General features: G+C 41.3%; 3 protein-coding genes across 6 annotated transcripts; all 3 read left to right on the plus strand.

Moving 5' to 3' along the window:
- The first annotated feature begins 3,633 nt into the window (after nucleotides 1–3,633).
- Nucleotides 3,634–4,993, plus strand: LOC311029866 (uncharacterized protein). Its single transcript, XM_084035262.1, has 2 exons — nucleotides 3,634–3,780; nucleotides 4,263–4,993. Exon 2 carries the CDS (start codon nucleotides 4,323–4,325, stop codon nucleotides 4,758–4,760), a length of 438 nt encoding a protein of 145 aa, XP_083891388.1. The 5' UTR covers nucleotides 3,634–3,780; nucleotides 4,263–4,322; the 3' UTR covers nucleotides 4,761–4,993.
- Nucleotides 4,994–5,636: 643 nt separating this feature from the next.
- LOC311029317 (lysosomal membrane ascorbate-dependent ferrireductase CYB561A3-like) lies at nucleotides 5,637–9,707 on the plus strand. 3 transcript variants are annotated; one of them, XM_084034409.1, is made up of 6 exons: nucleotides 5,637–6,086; nucleotides 6,622–6,810; nucleotides 8,390–8,598; nucleotides 9,118–9,272; nucleotides 9,357–9,510; nucleotides 9,611–9,707. In XM_084034409.1, exons 2-6 carry the CDS (start codon nucleotides 6,624–6,626, stop codon nucleotides 9,635–9,637), a joined length of 732 nt encoding a protein of 243 aa, XP_083890535.1. In that variant the 5' UTR covers nucleotides 5,637–6,086; nucleotides 6,622–6,623; the 3' UTR covers nucleotides 9,638–9,707. The 3 variants fall into 3 exon arrangements, with proteins under 3 accessions (XP_083890535.1, XP_083890534.1, XP_083890536.1); XM_084034408.1 differs by having other exon boundaries at nucleotides 9,357–9,701; XM_084034410.1 differs by lacking the exons at nucleotides 5,637–6,086; nucleotides 6,622–6,810 and adding an exon at nucleotides 7,475–8,357 and having other exon boundaries at nucleotides 9,357–9,701.
- A 1,041-nt stretch (nucleotides 9,708–10,748) lies between these two features.
- trappc13 (trafficking protein particle complex subunit 13) lies at nucleotides 10,749–18,496 on the plus strand. Of its 2 annotated transcripts, XM_084034406.1 has the most exons (13): nucleotides 10,749–10,890; nucleotides 12,148–12,216; nucleotides 13,400–13,499; nucleotides 13,593–13,677; nucleotides 13,748–13,875; nucleotides 13,954–14,026; nucleotides 14,312–14,356; nucleotides 14,694–14,711; nucleotides 17,023–17,156; nucleotides 17,235–17,433; nucleotides 17,518–17,618; nucleotides 17,969–18,116; nucleotides 18,194–18,496. In XM_084034406.1, the coding sequence occupies exons 1-13, from the start codon at nucleotides 10,845–10,847 to the stop codon at nucleotides 18,296–18,298; spliced, it is 1,251 nt and encodes a 416-aa protein (XP_083890532.1). In that variant the 5' UTR covers nucleotides 10,749–10,844; the 3' UTR covers nucleotides 18,299–18,496. The 2 variants fall into 2 exon arrangements, with proteins under 2 accessions (XP_083890532.1, XP_083890533.1); XM_084034407.1 differs by lacking the exon at nucleotides 14,694–14,711.
- The last annotated feature ends 727 nt before the right edge of the window (nucleotides 18,497–19,223 follow it).

Genomic DNA, 19,223 nt, shown 5'->3' on the forward strand with positions numbered 1-19,223 from the left:
TTTCCAGGAGGTGAAGCGTTAGCCTCCGTGCTTCCCGCCTTCTCTTCAGTCTCTCTGACCTCCGTATATGAAGACGCCGTAGTTACTTCAGCTTTACTTTTTATATTTATTCTCTCTGTTCTCTCCTGCTCATACATTTCTAACAGGATTCCTTTCAAGCACTTCGATTCAATAATAAAGCTCTCTTTTATAACTTTGGTCGGGTCATCCGGTGCCTTTAATGGTGTTTTTACTGTTTTCCACCTGGTGCCTGCGTTCATAATAAGTTTTCTCTCCGGCTCTGTTTGTGTCTCCCTCTCCAAGTCTGGAAGGAAAAACATAATGAAGGCTTTTCCTCCCACCTCGGTCAGCGTTTGTTTGGTGTCAACGTCGTTATTATGTGTTTTGTTCGTAGAAACTCGAAGGACGTACGCGATCGCATTTGCATGTGATCGTCTTGTTCCACCTTCCTGAAACCCTGCGTGTTTGGTGATTACCATCCCCTTGAAATCCTCTTTATTATCATCATCATAAGCAGCCTTTATGTTGGCCGGCAGTCTATTTGTGGACCCCGTCTTCCCTCCGGCTACCAGAAGGAGTTGCCCCGCCACGTAAACTCTATCATCGTCAGCATACGCTTGAAACGCGGCTTTTAAAGGACGTCGCTTCCCAGCGTTTTTTTGCAAAAAGTTCAAACGTTCATCTTTCATTATGAGTCGGACTGACTTTCCCAGCACCTCTAATTGTGACGCATGTGAGGTTTTGGTTGAAGAGCTGCCAGAGTGCAGATCGGCAGCTCGGAAGACTTCCTGTTGACGAAGTTTGGCTCGTCTGTCGTGCTCCTTGAGGATGTCCATCCCTCGCCGCATGCTCTCTTTTTGCCTCATTTGCGGTTGAGCAATCTGTCCTTTGGATATTTTCCTGATATACGCAGCTGCTCTTATTTCCCCCTCTTTAAAACGGTGGGAAATGATCAGCGTTGTGGCGCCGCGGTAGCTCTTTGTCAGCGCTTTCTGCCATTGAAATATGGTGTCGGGTTCCCGGCTATTGGGTACCTCCAGTGAGAGGGCCTGAACATCGGGGCCCGAGGCGGTGGCTCCGTGATGATGCAGTGTCTGTGAGTTTATTACGTCCGTGGCAATGTGGCTGGTATCGCTAATAACACGCCGCGGCGGCGGAGTGCCTGACCTCAGCAGAAATACTGGAACTCTTTTTCCCTTTCCACGAAGAAGAGAAACAACCTGGAGCGAAAGGAGAAGAGGAAGACAAAGAGGTTACACAAAAACTGCCACAATGCACAAATGCATGAACGGTCACATAAAAAAACATTTAAACTACACTTCTTGCCGGGAGCTCGGCTCCAGGGATTTACTTTAGTCCGGACGGACATTCCTCAATAACTACTAAGATTGACTTTTCATCTGGCGCCATCATCAGGTCGTAAATTTACCTCCTCCAATAGGCTGCTTTATGACCAACTAGAGTGGTGGAGCAGGAATGAATCCGAAAAACCTGGAAATGAGTCTGCAGTTTTGCAGTCTTGAGTTGTTTTTTTTAACGTTCCGCTTCATGCTATAAAATCCGGCAGGAAAATTTTATTTGATTTGGTCTTTATTTTCCTTGAATACAAAGTACAATAATTACATGACGTGAAATACATAATACAATTATGAAATATAAAAACAGGAGGGACAGGAGGAAGCTAAGCTTAGCATGCCCCTTCATTACATTATCACATATCATTTACATATAATTTCAATTTACATACCTCCAATATCTGTGTGAAATAGTCATTAATCCAAATTTTGAATATGACCTGTATATCCCACACAAAATAATAATAAATAACAAAAACAAAACATAATACCTCTAGATCACTTTAAATCTCCATTCCTTGATATTTGCCCATTAATAACTGCATTTGAATGTTTTTATGTTTACACTGCGTTTCAAAGCCTCAAATACCCCCTTTGTGAATTCTTTAAGTTTTAAATGTCTTCGTTTTTTGTTTGCCACAGAACTTTCTTTTTTTTTTCAAGGGAACAATTTTTGATGCCAACACCGCCGAGGCAAATGTTGTGTTTTATAGCTAATTAGCACATGCTAATGCTAACAGGGTGACGATGGCAAACATTTAACCTGCTAAACAAGCAGCATTGCTAACGTTGTTAGCATTAAGTGCTGCTAGCACTAGTTAGGTTTCCAAGGCATTGAGGGACATTTTCAAACTTTTAATGGTTCCTTTTTTGTCGTGCTTTAATGTGTGCAACTTTAACTTTAATGACAGGTGGCGTCGATCCGGGCTTAATGGTTCAGTAGCGAGAAAGTAATCTCAGAGGGCACTTACTTCTGTTGCAGTTGCACTTTCAGTAACTTTATTCTTCTTTATTACTGTCTAATTCTGATTTATCGTCTACTTTGTAATCGTCTTTCTAAAGTCTCCGGGTCTCCGAGGTCTTTTTCTGCCCGGAAACCGAAGAAAGGTAGATTCACACTAAAAGTTTCTCCTATAAATACTCTGCACAGATGCAAAAACATGCGGCGTGTCAGATATTCTTATTAGCGACGGTGTTTAATCAGTATGGAAATAAAGGTTGCCGTTATTCTTTATGTAATGATGAGATTTTAGGTAGTGTAATTTTGAGGACGCTGGACTGTGACAGATCCAGCTGGTATGCTGATAATTCATGCAGACACCCGGGAGCAGAACAGAGAAACTGAAACAAAAATGAATGATAATGTGCTCATGGAGAATGTGGAATACAGTAGTTGTCTGTACATCAGAAGTGGGAAGGCGTTTTGTTGATAAAGTACAGATATAGAGAAACTTATATGTATTTTTAGAGATTCACACCAATACTGAGGTAAGCATACCAGCGCTGGGATATGACTCCTATGGATTATTCCAGAGTACAAACATCCAGGATCATCATGGTCCTTGTGAGTCCTGTAAAAAGTGGTGGTCTCCAGTCCCAGAGGAGTCCTCCGACCCCTTTGAACCCAGTCTCTGTCTCCGAGAGGACTCAGGTCTGAGACCAGCAGGGACACCAGCAGCAGCCACGGCCTCATCATGCTGACTATGAAGACTTATGAAAACAGAAACGCCGTTATCTTTTACTGCTTTACCTTCTCGCCTCGCTTTGTATATGCAAACCGCTGCAGCATGTGACGACTCTGCTCTCTCTAACGAGCTGCAGGAACCACAAAGAGCTTCACGGACGTAAAACCTTACAAGTCTCATCTGCTTCCTCAGGACTTATGTAGCTTCTCCACTTCACATCAAACCGGTGGTTTTTGTATAATGTTCACAAGGAAGCCCATGAAAACACCCAGAACTGTGCATCCAAAGCCTGATATATGTTCCTCCTCTGTGCCAAGGAACTGTCAAAGAGTGCCAAAGAACTCCTCTGTGCCAAAGAACCTTCGTTCATTTGATCCCAAATATAGTAATCTATAGTAATCAAATATAAATCTTACTCTTTGTTAAATGTTATGTTGCGAAATCGCGATGTAGAAATGCCAATATAGAATTTATATGCATAGCCAATAGGAGGTCCTCGTCGAAGAAAAATAGTGTAGAATTCCTACAAACCTATCATTACTCTGTTTGTTCAATTATTTCTATTATTAACGTCTCTTTACTGACAAAATGTTCAAAGACATCCTGCTCTTTTGAGGCAGGTGCAGATAAAAAAAGTTTTTTTGCATATTATCAGATTCTGTCCCAAAGAAGACACCCACTGCCTCGGTCAGGAGGAACGCCACGCCATTGTCGCCTTTCCGTCGTCGGCGTAGCAACAGGTAAGAATTCATTCTGTAAAGACTTATGTTAAGTTTACAGCTTAGTGCTTGTGTTTCATTGTATGCAGAAGGAAGTGTATGTTTGCTCTCAGATCGCATGTCTCACACAAAACTTAAATGTATTAACAGGAAAATATAGCAGAACTGTAGATGTCGATGTCTTTCTTCAGTAGAATTCTATCACGTGTGGAGCGGATGGTGTTGTGTGTTTATGTAAAACTAACTCCATAATGTCACCATTGTACTCCGGAGACGGTTGTGGCTGTAAAATCCTAAAATGTAAATGTTTTATTGTTATTATTATCAGTCAAATGCTCATTCAACAGTGTGGGTTAAAGGTTAGAATGCAATAAGGTTGAAGAAATATAAAAAGAATCCAAAGCTAAAAGTTTATAAATAAAGTATTAAACTGTGAGTTGGGGGAGGGGTTATTCCAGGTTATGATGAATATCTCTTTTTTTCTTCTTTTTTTTAAACCACAGCCTCAAGCAAAGCGTGCATCCCCGACTAGCTGTAGCAGTCATAAAAAAATATTTAAAAAAATGGGAAATATCAACACCTCGAGCCAGATGAGCAACTTCAGCAAAAGGAACGTCCGGGTGTTCATCTCGGAGAAGGCCCTGGAGATCGATGCCTTCCTCGCCCCCCGGGCCGAAGGCGACGGCCAGATGGCGTCCGTTCTTTCCGGCGGGAAGAAGCAGTTCGTCTTCAGGGACGGCGTGGACGGCAAGGACGGCAAGGACGGCAAGGACGGCAAGGACGGCAAGGACGGCAAGGACGGCGTGGACGGCGTGGACGGTGTGGACGGCGTGGCCTGCGTCCGCGTGCTGGCCTCCCAGACGCAGCACGTACCCTGGGACGCTCAGCGCTTCCTGTCCGTCTTCGTGGAGGACGAAGACGATGAGGGCGTTTGCGCCAAACAGATCATGCACAACATGGCGCTGAGCGGGCCGGTCACCGTGCTGCTCTACGACCTGTAGAGGTCACGGCTTTTCAAAGCGTGGTCACCGTTCTCTGCTCGTTTGTCAAACCATTCCATGTTTTGTGAGTTTCGTAATCTCCACCAATAAAAAACATCAGCTGCAGCTTCACGGTCCTCCCCCTTTTGCTTTTTATTGTCATTGCAAAGTATGATGAGGTCACACGCTCGCCATGCGTGACCGAGAGGTCAGCGATCATCTGCTTCGGTGCAGATCTCAGGATCGTCGCTGAACAGTGGAGGCGTTGTTCCTCGCGGAGGTCTGTGCTGAACGTCATGACAAGGCGAGGAAGTCGCTTTCACGCACGTGGTTGTTTTCCTTTTTGAAAAAAAAAAAGGCAGGAAAATGTATCAAAAATCCCACTTTAATAAGAATCCAGTAGAAGCAAACAGATTATCCCTATATAATGAAGAGCAGTCTCTTGTATAATCTGATTATAATATCTGATAAAATGAAGAGCATTCTCATATAATCTGATTATAATATATGATAATATGAAGAAAAGTCTTATAATCTGATTGTAATATCTGATAAAATGACGAGCATTCTCATAATCTGATTATAATATCTGATAAAATGAAGAGCATTCTCATATATAATCTGATTATAATATCTGATAAAATGAGGAGCCTTCTCATATATAATCTGATTATAATATCTGATAATATGAAGAAAAGTCTCATAATCTGATTATAATATTTGATCAAATGAAGAACACTATAATAGATAATCTGATTAAATATCTGATTAAAAAATTAAGAGCATTCTCATATATAATCTGATTATAATATCTGATAAAATGAGGAGCCTTCTCATATATAATCTGATTATAATATCTGATAAAATGAATCTGTTGTATAATCAGTTGGTAAACATGACCAGGCAAAAAGTGAGTTTTGTAAAGTGAATTTTTGTATATTTGACAAAACCTCATCCCAAGAAGAAACGATTCCGATGCCGATGACTTGAACCTCCAGGACTCGGCTCCCCTGACTGCTCAGATGATCTGCTGCGTCTGATCAGACTTGAAACACAAACGCGGAACGATGGGAGATTTGATGGTTTTGGTTCTGCTTTTTGGGAGGGATGGTCTTCAGATACAAAGGGAGTAAAGAGACCTGAGTGAAATGAGGGAGAGACACTCGTCTTGTGAGAGCGAGTCACGACGTGGACGGTTTAGTCTCAACGGGAGAACATGATGGATGAAAGGTTTTTCTTTTAACATTGATTTGTTTTTGGGTGTGGATTGAAGAATCCTGAAAAAAGTACAGAAGAACCATTTTTGGCATCTTTTTACTTCCGTAGCTACACACCTTCAATCCAGAGGTAAATATCATCTTTCTTTTCTGCTTGTTACTTTTAACTCTAAATGCATTTGTTTGTTGATTTGTCATCAAAGACACAATAAAAAAGAGAAAATAAATAGACAATTTATTTTATTTAAGCACCCGGTTGTGTTATTGTATGAGCTTGTGCCCACCAGTCTGTGAAGTAGCAGCTACACCTGTTAATGACAATACAATGCTACTAGTTACACTGATAATCCAGTTAAATCATCAGTATATAACGCTAATAATAATAATAATACATTTTATTGATATCAGGACACCCAAGGACACCTTACAAACATTAATGAAAGCAACACAACAGATTTAACAGTAGTAAAAGTAAAATTAAGTTAAAACATTCAAGACAATAAAAAAAGGCTGATATAAGTGTATGTTATGCTAATCTAAAGAGATTGTTTTAAATTGTGATTTGAACTGATGAAGAGAGTCTAGAGTCCCGCCAACAAACTTCAGTGATTTTCTTCTTTAATTTTGTTGTTTTCTCCTTCCACATCTCGTACGTTCACCTCCAGCCATGAGGCCGTCCGTGTCCTTCCACCTGGCCTACGTGCTGTGTCTGACTCTGGGCTTCCTCTGTCTGCTCTTCGTGAGCTGCTGGCGATCTCTCTGGCGAGGCGGATTCTCCTGGGACGGTTCGGCTCTGCAGTTCAACTGGCATCCCGTCCTCATGGTGTCCGGCCTGGTGGTCGTCTACGGCTACGGTACGTTACGTTATACAGAGGGGTGAAGGGGAGACGTGAACGAGAGAATGGACCTCACGTTCTGAAAAGTGAAGCCAAGCCTTAAACTTGCATTCTTCCTGCTGGCCATCAGGGGGCGACGCTGATGTCCGATTTCGTGGAAGTCTCTGTAAACATGGGTTTCTGGTCTCAATCTCTAGTTTCAAGTCATCTTCAATCCAACATGATGTTCATTTAGTACATTATGGTCCATTTAGAGTCCACCAGACCAGAAAGCAGGGGATGCTTTAGGGGGCGGGGCTTACCTGCTGATTGACAGGTCGCTAACGTACTACCCACAGCCTCGCTAATGTCTCTACCACGCTACAATCAAAATCCAAGATGGCATCGACACTCCTCAAGACTAGTCCACTTCTTATAGTCTATGGCAGAGATCTTTAACAGGGGGACCGGGACCCCTAGGGGTTCCGCAGAGTTACTACATGGGGTCCCTGAAATTATTTGATCCCAAACTTTTTTTCTTCCAAAAATGTCAAACATGTCCAAAAATACACCTTAGCATGAATAATGCCAATTAAATGTATGAATATATAAGTACAAAAGTACTTTTATACATGAATGCACTACATATTATTATAGGCCCGGTTTAATAAGGAACATCATTTTAAATGATATGTAATAGGGGGTCACTATAAGTCCTTGGCCTGAAAAAGGCATCTGGTCTACGGGATCGACTAAATAACAGAAAAGAGATCCGGAGGGAGTGTGGAGGAGAGCCGCCGCTGCTCCTTGGCTTTTGGAAAAGGGGGTCAAATGAGGTGATTTGAGGGTCTGATCTGGATTGCCTCTATTTGGAGGTTTTCCAGGCACGTCCAAATGGTATAGCAGGCTCCGGGGCCGACCCCAGAACACGCTGCAGGGATTAGATCTATCTTGTCTGGCCTGTGAACGTCTCGGGGGCCCCCCATGGAGGAGGCAGAAAAACAAGGCTGGGGAGACGGATGTCCGGAAGACCTTGATGGATGGATGGACTTAACATTCTTAACAGAAAGCCGGTACCAAGTGGAAGTGTGGAATTTGACAAATATGAGCATTTGCCAGGCTGATGAGTTGCATTTTGGGGCTTTAAGTCATAAAAAAAATCCTTATTAACAGTTATATTTGTCGTATACAATATAAACTCCCTATCAACACTGTACATACCAACAATGCACGACAGAGAGTTCCAGCAACTGATTTTTGTTTACGGATGTAAAAATCATTTCTCAGACGTCTGAGCTGAAATGATTTTTCTCTGCGGCTCACTGAGCCCGGAGGTGGTTTTTTTCCTCTCCCCGCTAAAAACTGATTAAAAACTGAATGGAATTTTTTATTTTTTATTTTTTATTTTTATTTTTTTTCGAACTCCTTCTAAGTGCATCGACTAAATGATTCGGACGTTAATATGCACGTGAAAATATCATCAATTTAATGCTAAATACGGAGTCGTTTAAAGCCATTTTCAATGAGGAATGTGCTGTTTACATCATTTGTTATTGGATTGTGTGTGTGTGTGTGTGTGTGTGTGTGTGTGTGTGTGTGTGTGTGTGTGTGTGTGCAGCGATCATTGTGTACCGCATACCCTTCACCTGGACACAGAAGAAGCTTACCTGGAAGCTGGTGCACGCCGGTCTGACCCTGCTGGCCCTGGTCTTGTCCGTCGTGGGCCTGTGTGCCGTTTTCGACTTCCACAGAGCGTTCCACTACCCCGACATGTACTCGCTGCACAGCTGGATGGGCATCTGCACCGTGGGGATGTTCGCACTCCAGGTGAGGAGGAATTATTGAGTATATGCTGGAGAAAGCGGTGAGGGAAAAAGTGGAGGGACCCCAGATTACATATTGTATAATGGCTTTTTTTTTTGTCTATATTTTCAGAATAATGTCATACTGATGAAAGGGTATAGAGTTTTAGGATTATAGCATCATAGTCTGAAGAAAGAATATACTTTAAAAAGAAGCCAATTTGTCTTTTTGGTTTTATTTTTATTTTTACAGACACTCATCCTCATTTTGGTGGAATAACTACAGAATAAATACATACAAAATACAGTTATTTGGGTAAAGTTCATATTTATGTTGTCAGACTTCATTGTGCTTCTCCTGTCTTTAAATCCTAGTGACCGTTTGTAACTCCCCCTAGGGGTCCCAGACCCCCTGCAGTAACTCTGCTGACCCCTTAGGGGTCCCGGACCCCCTGCAGTATCTCTGCTGACCCCCTAGAGGTCCCGGACCCCCTGTTGAAGATCTCTGCCCTAAATCATTGTTGTGTTTGTTTCCACCACATAGTGGCTCCTCGGTCTGGCTGGCTTCCTGCTTCCGTGTTCTGGGCAGTGGTTCCGCAGTGCCCTGAAACCAGTCCACATCTGGATGGGGACCTCCATCCTGGTCCTCAGTCTCATCTCCTGCATCAGCGGTATCAACGAGGACCTGTTCCTGAGTCTGTAAGTGCCTTGATGGGATGACTACACATCCAGCATGCACAAAGACAACCAGGCTTGAACTCGGTTTCTCCGTCCCCGCTGTAGTAACGGAGTCTCCGGGGAAACGTACAACTCGCTGCCCACAGAAGCAGTGTTTGCAAATTCCCTCGGCGTCTTCATCGTGGCCTTCGGATTGGTCGTCCTCGGCATCCTGTCCAGAAGCAGCTGGCAGCGGCCGGAAACAGAGGAGAGTACTCATGTGAGTGAATGGATGACTTATTATTATGAAGCTATATTGATTGTACTTCAAAATTTTCTTTTTGGGTGAAATATTAATCCAGGTGTCATTTTAATTGCAGCTTCTCCTCCAAGAAAACAGCACATGAGAACATGAGATACTCTGCAGGAAGACATGCAAAGAGCACATACGTGTGGATAGGATCTCATCAAAACTTTCCTTTCTTGTTGAATAACTTTATTGATGAGTTTCTAACAGCGATGACAACCTCTGTAATTCAGCCTGCACACCAGAAGCCAGATATGGATCCAGATGTTGGTATGGGGTTGCTGCTCGTGAAAAAATAAAAATAAATAAATGAACATTTGTTGTCAGTGTCATATGTAAATATGTGGGTTCATATTTTAATGTGTCTCTCCTTATCGTGTACAATCAGAGGTCATCTTTTAATGGCTCAAAAGCAATAAAATAAATAATAAATACATCTAATGTTCTTAACAAAGTCATGGTATCCTATCTTGAATAAATTCATACTATGATATAATTTTTTTAAATTAATGAAACCATATAGAATGTTGAAAAATGTATTTTATAGAATGTAAAACAAAGTCATACTTTATATTTAAAAAAGGTGATAAAATGTCATAGTATAGTACGTGTGGTGACCCTAGTCATCCACAAGGGGTCGGTGTTTTTCCACCTGCCTCCTCTTTGTCTTGCAGGATGACTGATCCTCACATGGATGTGCTCCACTTTTGTTTCCTGTACCTTCAGGTATTTGCACATTTTCACACAAGCTTATATTAATGAAAATTGAGTTTTCACATACCTGTCGGTTGTTTTTTTGGTTAATTATTAAAAAAAAAAAAATGAAAAACAAGACCCCATATATTACTTTTTACTGGTGTGGTCATCCTTTGATGCAACCTTTGATCCAGACTGTTATATTATGGGATTATCATTGATGATTTTTTTTCTAATCATATTAAACATTACACAGGACCTTTAAACTGGATTTAATCATAACAAAAAATATAAAAAATGAATACATAAATAAATAAATCATAACTTTAATAAACAGTTTTTGTATAATGCCTGTCAAATAACTAATCTAAAAAAAGGGAGAGAAAGTGTGGAAAGAAAATAAAAGAAGAATAAACCATTTAAAAATGAACGTCTCCATAGTTGTAGTACTCCTCGCGGACTGCGGGCGGCAACGTAACATCTTAAAACCGTTTCCAAAATAAAAGACGAAGAAGAAGAAGCGCTTCCTGTCCGGTGGTCGCCAGTTAGCCTGTCATAACAACCAGCTTAGCATAGTGGCTAACCCCGATAGGACAGTTTACCCTGTCAAAATGGAAGTAAACCAAGCCAAACAGGAACACCTTCTTGCATTAAAAGGTATTTTTATTCTGAAATATAAACTCCAGGTGACATGTTGGGATTAAAACTGACACGGGAGATATTTGTTGGCATTTTGTTGTGGTTGTTAGCTGCTAACAGCGCTAGCGCTATCGAAATCAACATTTCACACTCGATAATGTGAAATTTGAGATGATTGTGACAAGTGTAGCTTCATGGAGTATCTTTACTGTTGTTGGACCTCAAAGCCGGAGCCGAAATACACCGTGTAGCGATATATAACAGCAAGAATTATACCATATCAGATAGCTTTTGCTAGCTAATTTAGATGCTAACTTAATTGAGAGACAAAACGCTAATCTAACGGTTTACCAAAATGAGGGGATTGTATTCACTAGCTTTGTCATCTTCGATATTCTTCTGTAAAAACTGCTCTCGTCTACTGTTTATACTTTATTATTTATATAAGATTTAAGCAAGGATGCTGTGTAACACTTGACAGCTAAATGATGTCAGTCAGCTGACGTCACTCGATTCTGTGATGAATTATAATCATAATAACTTTATTTATATAGTTTACAGTTTACATAGTGCTTTTTCAAGCAGAATATAAATATGGTCAGATACACAAATATAACACATTAAAATTAATACAATAATTATTGTTTTATTGTACCTCATTTTTGTTTACATGTATTTTTTTATTTATTTCATTTTATTTTAAAGCACTTTGAATGACAACAGTCTATGATATTGTGCTATATAAATACATATGACTTTGACTTTGACATTAGCAATAACTCTAATAGTTTATTATTGTTTATAGTATAGTTTGCACTGTACACTGTATATACATATATCTATTCTATTCTTTTCTAGCAGAAATACGGTGAAATGACAATATAATATAAATAAATAAATTAAATAAAAATAAATATTGAAAGGTAAAACAGGCGACATCGCATAATAGCAAAAGTCTATAAAAGTGTGTTTTGAGAAGTGATTTAAAAGAGGACAGTGATTCAACAATTCAGTAAATTGTCCACGTTTAATGTTGTTTATATTGTTTATTTATAAAATGAATTAAGTGCTGGTCCCAGATCTTGCTTTGAGATCTGGTGCAGTTTCATCCAGTGTATTTGGTGCAGGCAGCTGCTAATAAAGTACCTGTGACACAAACTAGACTTAGATTTATTGTTATTATGGTTATTATTTATGCATTACAGCCAAATACTACAAAATGCAACAACCCACCGACATGTGTCCCATCACTAACCGATGTGTCTTCCTTCACAGTGATGCGGTTAACAAAACCGACACTCTTCACAAACTTGCCGGTGACGTGTGAAGACCGAGACCTGCCAGGTGAGCCTGTCTTCTAGACTTGACTTTCAGAGCCTGCGTGGCTTTTAATTCCTCAGGTTCACAGATACGTTTGCAGGGTCACCGACATGCACAGACGAGGTAGGTATGATACCTCTTGTAGTGGCCATTTCTACGTCAAACATATCAATCTTAATCATAATCAAAGGGCCACTGATGCATCATGGGGGAGGTGTTTTGGTGTTTTTTTATGGTTTATTAAGCCTTCCCAGGTGCATTCTGGTCCTATACCTGAATTTTTCCTATTTTTCTTATGTATTTACTTCTGCAAAGTTTCACACAAGTGAAATCTTTAAACAACATTTTCTCTATAATATCGTAGCAGAAAGACAACATGTATTTCATTTAGGTTGACATCTGTATTGGAGTCTGGGGAACCTTCTCCTGCGGAGAGGTTCGCTGTTTGTTTTCCAGCACAGCGCTCCCTTGAAACCCATAAATCACGCTGACACTTCTCGGTAGGATCGCTATTTATATGAGAGGATGAGCGATGAAGATGACGGCTTACCTTTTCGACTTCACAAAAGATGAATTAGTTAAATTTGACATTCGAAACATGAAACCATTTTTTCGGCTTCATAGATGGCATATCATTTCCTGTCTGGAGCCTTTATCAGCCGATGCGGCTCATCGACAGTTGGCAGCAAAATGAAAACCTTTTTTCAGCTTTATCAGATCCATGAATTCAAGCTGTGATGTGATCTGAACAGTGAGTTCACTCCTGCTTACTGCAGAATATTCCGTATTATTCGCATAAGATATTACTGTTTTTAGTAATAGAAGTAGACCTATTAGGATTCATGATTGTAGTAGTATATTATTAATATGAGTCAATGAAACTGAAAGGAAACCTGGTCCTGTTTCATCCGTTTACATCCTCGCGGTCCACAGGACAGGACTGTTTTTGGCTAGGTGCATATGAATAGACATGGATTGACATTGATATGTTGATGCTACTGGGGTGAGCCGGGTGCGTCTCATATTATATGAGATCTTCAATATATTCTGTTAAACTTCCACTGACATCCACCTGTCACTTGGAGTTTATACATTCTGAGAAATCATCTCTCTCTACAGTTATTATAGCAGTGATTGATGATTTCTTCTGTTTTTGATACTGGTGTTTGACGTTCAGCGTGTTTTTCTCGTGTCTTTTCCTCTGCAGGCGATTTGTTCGGTCAGCTCATGAGGGAGGACCCCTCCACCATCAAAGGAGCAGAGGCTTTAATGCTGGGAGAGATGCTCACTTTACCCCAGAACTTTGGGTAAGAAACGCCAGCCACCTGCTGCTTAAGTGCTTTTTGTGGAGCAAACCTCTGTTTGGATGTGACTTTTCCCAACGTCTCCTCATCACACAGGAACATTTTCCTCGGTGAGACGTTCTCCAGTTACATAAGCGTGCACAATGACAGCAACCAAGTAGTGAAGGACATCCTCGTGAAGGTACTGTGAAAGCTTTCAGGCGCTTATTGCACACTTTACGCCCCCGTTTTGACCCCCTGATCCTCCACAGGCCGATCTTCAGACCAGCTCACAGAGGCTCAACCTCTCGGCGTCCAACTCGGCGGTAGCGGAGCTCAAACCCGAGTGCTGCATCGACGACGTCATCCACCACGAAGTCAAAGAAATAGGCACTCATATGTGCGTGTTTCTTTCCGCCTTCTTAACTGACCAACATTTTTGTTTTTTTACAATTCTGACCGTTTCTTTCCTCTCCAGCTTAGTTTGTGCAGTCAGTTACACCACCCAGTACGGGGAGAAGCTCTATTTCCGGAAGTTCTTCAAATTCCAGGTGAGTTATATTTACAACGTTCTCATTAGACGACGGTGGCAAACTCCTGCACGAGCTTGGAGGAGAGCTGAGAAATATCACAAGTCTGCAACAGAGCAAATAACCCTCCTAGCTGCTATGGATTCGGTGTCTCGCAGTGTCTTTCTGACTAAATGTAACCCAGTTTTATCCCTCGGATTTCCTTTTCTGAAGTTGTTTTTTGTGTGGAAATATTTGAAAGTCTGTCAAATGGAGGTGCAGTGTGAGAAAACGACAGCGTTCAGTTTGCAATCTATTCTCAACCAGGTTTTGAAGCCGCTGGACGTGAAGACAAAGTTCTACAACGCCGAGGTGAGTGAGCGCTCGTATCGCTTCACCACGCCGCTCTGCAAATAGAAGAACCGTATCGTATGACAGGCGTAGGCAACATGCTTCACATCATGTTTCATGTCATAGTTAGGAACATTTCCACATGTCAGTACGGGCAGTAAATGTAAAAAAACAGTCTCATGGAAACAGACTTTTAAAGTCTGGAGATCAACAAGCTGTTTCCTTCCTTTTCTTCATTTTCATCCCAGTAGTTTTTTTGTTTTTATATATTAGTGGTATGCAAATATTCATTGTCATCATCTTTTTGGCATGTAACTTCATTTGTTTATTATGTCTTGTATTTTATTTTCTCCATTAGAGTGACCTCAGTTCTGTGGTAAATGTCCCTTCTGTTCTCATCGCTGAGCATCAGCTTCTCTTAATCCTTTTCCTTTTTTTTTTGTTTTTGGTGCCGCAGACTTTGGCTTTCTGGGGCCAAAAGAAAGGTGCAAAGTGAAAAATAATGGAAAGTCAGTAGTTATTAAAAAAGGCTAGAACTTATTTAGAATTTATTAAACATCTTGACATGAACTTTCCATTATTTATCTTTTGCCCTTTCTTTGGACACTCATGCTTTCTTGCAAACTCATCCTACTCAGGGCTTGGACTCGTTAATTGAGGTTTGTGGTGTTAAATTGCAGCCGGGGGGGGGGGGGGGGGGGGGGGGTGCATTGATTCAACAGCTTATCAAATGACCAGTATGCGCTATGATTGGTCTCATGCATAACGTTACAGACGTGAATGAAATGCTTCTGAATCTCATTTTTGAATGTTTGGGCTTGAAGGTGTTTTCTCATTGATTTCTAAAAAAAAAAAAAAATTACTTTCTTCCAATCGTTTCCCTTTTGGGTCGCACTTGTTTTAACGCAGGCCACCTTAATGATCATGTGTGATATAACCATAAGTGAGTTTTCGGGGTGTTTGGAATGGCTTTGCATGGAGCAGAGAGGCTGTGATTTAACCTCGTTCAGGACGGTTCATGGTGATGGATTGCAAGGCATGGACTAATCTCTGCTCGCCTCTCATCGGATCTCACTGTATAGTAGAGGTTGCACTCACAGTCTGACGCTTGTGGAGAGTGTTTCTTTTTTCCAAAGCATCAACTAGTTTGGTACAATCTCGTGCAAACACCATGTCACGGCATGCAAGGAGCCAGAGCCATCTTCATATCAGTCATATCATCCTATTTACTCTTATTTACTCTCCTTTTGAATGTTTATCATTTATAATGACATCATCCATATGGGTATTTGGTGGAATTTGAAAATAGATTTATTCTATCATATTTTTACTCATTATATTGAGGTGTTATACTGTGTTATTTTATTTTTCTCCATATCCCAAAGTATGTTTGTAATGCGTTTATAGAAATGGGCGTAATAGAAAGCGATAACAGTCATTCCTCTAAAAAGGCTCTGCAGCAGATCACATGGCTGCTCTGAGTAATCTGATTACAACTAGTTGATGTCTATGATGTAATGAGTCGTGGTGCAACCCCTACTGTCTGCTCCGCTGGTCAGCACTCTCACTAACACTGTCCTCAAAGGTCCACTGAGCAAACCCTAACAGAAGTCAACTGATGTTGTTCATGTTTGTGTTTTTAATGTCTGTGTCGGTGACTCACGACTCTCACGTCACCTAGAGAGTACATTAAAGGGTATGTTCACATTTTAAAATGGTCTGGGTCCTCACCGAAGCCGCCCCGGGTTCGAATGTGACCGGCGGCCTTTTCTGCAATGTCTCTCTCTCTCAATACAAGGCAAAAAGTTTGTATTTTACATTTGTTTTTCTTGCTGAGGGATCTCTTTTCTAGCTTAAAGTATCTCTTCTTGGTCAATAAGGACAGGAGGGAAAATAACAGCAACCAGTAACTTGATCCACTCATATGGACCAGGCGGCACAAAGTGGAGTTCCTTTAACTTGCATTCTCCCATCTGGCCACCGGGGGGCGACTCCTGTCTGATTGTATAGAAAACTATGAGAAAATGGTCCTACTTCTCTCGATGTATTATCTCAGTAAACATTGTAAACATGAGTTTATGGTCTCAATCTCTAGTTTCAAGTCTTCTTCAATCCAGCATGATGTTCATTTAGTACATTATGGTCCATTTAGAGTCCACCAGACCAGAAAGCAGGGGATGCTTTAGGGGGCGGGGCTACCTGCTGATTGACAGGTCCATTTAGAGTCCACCAGACCAGAAAGCAGGGGATGCTTTAGGGGGCGGGGCTTACCTGCTGATTGACAGGTCACTACCAATGCAGTTAGCCACTAAGATGACTTTAACACTTAGCTGTAGAGTTGACCTTGAATTATGACGCTAACTTTGTTAGCAGCTTCACACCAGAATCCACATGGATCCAGATCCAGTATTTTCCCTCTCAGGGTGCCGCTCTCCTGCTTTGTGTTCATCAGATCCACCCGTCGCTCCTCCACTGTCCAAATATGGTCACCTCTGTTCACTTCTTCTATACAGTCCTAAGGATGAGACAAATGTGAACCGATCCTTTAAGACCGTAGGATTTAACCCTCCTTAATACCCGATGATAATGTTGACGCGTTGCTCAGTTCGCCTCGGAGACGATGTAATTGCAGTTTAGTTGCTCTGAACAAATATTAGCCGGTGACTGGTGTCTTCTCTCCGCTGCAGACGGACGAAGTGTTCCTGGAGGCTCAGATCCAGAACATCACCACCTCGCCGATGTTCATGGAGAAGGTCTCCCTGGAGCCCTCGCTGATGTACAACGTCACGGAGCTCAACACGGTGGCGGGCGGAGACGACGGGTAAAACCATTACGCTTTCCTGCCGTATTCCTTCATGTTGATGTGTTCTTTGCTTGACCCCCGTCTTGTGACGTTCAGAGAGTCCACGTTTGGTAAGATGTCCTACCTCCAGCCGATGGACACGCGGCAGTACCTGTACTGCCTGAAGCCCAAGCCGGAGTACGCGGAGAAGGCCGGCGTCATCAAGGGCGTGACGGTGATCGGGAAGCTGGACATCGTGTGGAAGACCAATCTTGGGGAGAGAGGGAGGCTACAGACCAGCCAGCTGCAGAGAATGGTATGACCATGCTTTTTGTTTTTTAAATACATGCAAAAAAAACAAACAAATCAGATTTGTATTATATTTCTGTTGTGTGTCCAGGCTCCAGGTTATGGAGACATCAGGCTGTCGTTGGAGATGATTCCTGACACGGTCAACCTTGAAGAACCGTTTGACATTATCTGTAAAATCACCAACTGCAGGTAAACAAAAGGAGAAAAATCCCCTTTTCAACACCCCCAAGGTTTATTATAGTGGACCCCGTATTACATTTCATAAAATGTTCCTTATTAAACCAATAATAATGTGTCGTGCAGCCTATAGTGCCATGTATAACAGTACATTGTAATGATGGATGTATATGCTAAGCCTAAATTACAATTTCTCAACATAATATGACACAAACAGGAAGATTTATATTTGCTTAATATAGGTTGTATTCATGTTAAGGTGTATTTTTGGACATATTTACATTTTTCGACCCCCTGTCATAACTATGGGGTTGAAGGTCTCTGAATCAGAGTGCTAACAGCCAGGTGTTTTTGTGTCGTAGCGAGAGAACCATGGACCTGGTGCTGGAGATGTGTAACACCCGGTCCATCCACTGGTGTGGCGTTTCAGGGCGGCAGCTGGGGAAACTCAGCCCGGGCGCCTTCCTCTCACTGCCCCTCATCCTCCTCTCGTCCATCCAGGGTCTGCAGGTACCATCAGACCCCTTTAAGGGAAACTGTTCCTCCCTGGTGTTCTCACTAATAAGCTTTGCATCTTATGTTTCCAGAGTATTTCCGGACTGAGACTCACGGACACGTTTCTGAAGAGGACGTACGAATACGACGACATCGCTCAAGTGTGTGTGGTCTGTCCGTACACCAACGAGTGCTAGGACTTTTATTTTGCTTTTTTTGGGGGGGGGGGGGGCATTTTAGATATGAATGGACCAACGGTGGAATTCTGCACAACACTGGCAATTTCACTCTTTTTTTTGCAATCTGAGGGAGGGTAATGATGTATTTTAAAATGAATTGTGAATAATTATGTAAATGTGCATAAATGTTATAAATAAAATCTCTGTTATCTTTGATTGGCTTTTGCTTTTCAAAATGTGTATCATGGTGTCCGGTGAACTATTTTCCAAAAATGCTAATTTTATTGTACACATTGCTGTGTTTAATGGAACCTTTGTAGTATAAATATGCAGAATTTATGGATTTCTTGCATTTTAATCCCTATTTTTAGACACAAATTGGTGCCAAATAATTTCACCTAGAGGTGGACAGAGATTGACCTCATCACAGGACATACTATATGTATTTACAATGTTTATTATCAATGAATCACCCCATGTTAGCTTGAATTCTTGAAGATAACCTTTTCTCGCATGTCTCGCTTTGCTTTTAAATAGTTCCTGCATGCATGAATTCAGGAAGTAGTGAGCATACGACCGGATAAATTACAAGAACAAAGTTTTCTCCAAGAATTCGAGGCAGTAATTAATATATCAATTATCATTTCGAGGAATATATAAGGAACTTTTATAATGCAAAGCATGTTGAAGGACATTGATGGACCCATCTGTTGTCGAGATTTCGGAAGTCTGGGGCTGATGGGAAATGGTGTTCGTTAAAGGCTGTTTAAAAAAATAATAATAATGTACAAACATATGTAGCAAGCCAAAAGTCACAGTTGAGAAAAGCTCTGTTCGAAGGCTGCGTTATAAGTTATTAGCACTATTAAAAAGTCTGTTTTTTAGTGTAGTGTCCCTTTAAAGACCTGCTATTTAAATATAATGAAGACGTATTTCATACAAT

Source organism: Eutrigla gurnardus, assembly GCF_963514095.1.
Source record: "Eutrigla gurnardus genome assembly, chromosome: 19".
Taxonomy (NCBI): Eukaryota; Metazoa; Chordata; class Actinopteri; order Perciformes; family Triglidae; genus Eutrigla; species Eutrigla gurnardus.

Coding starts and splice junctions, on each gene's coding strand:
- LOC311029866 (XM_084035262.1), top strand. CDS start 4,323: ATGGGAAATATCAACACCTCGAGCCAGATGAGCAACTTCAGCAAAAGG.
- LOC311029317 (XM_084034408.1), top strand. CDS start 6,624: ATGAGGCCGTCCGTGTCCTTCCACCTGGCCTACGTGCTGTGTCTGACT. Junction 6,811..8,389: donor GGTGGTCGTCTACGGCTACG/GTACGTTACGTT, acceptor GTGTGTGTGCAG/CGATCATTGTGTACCGCATA. Junction 8,599..9,117: donor TGGGGATGTTCGCACTCCAG/GTGAGGAGGAAT, acceptor TCCACCACATAG/TGGCTCCTCGGTCTGGCTGG.
- trappc13 (XM_084034406.1), top strand. CDS start 10,845: ATGGAAGTAAACCAAGCCAAACAGGAACACCTTCTTGCATTAAAAG. Junction 13,876..13,953: donor AAAGAAATAGGCACTCATAT/GTGCGTGTTTCT, acceptor TTTCCTCTCCAG/CTTAGTTTGTGCAGTCAGTT. Junction 17,619..17,968: donor TGTAAAATCACCAACTGCAG/GTAAACAAAAGG, acceptor TTTGTGTCGTAG/CGAGAGAACCATGGACCTGG.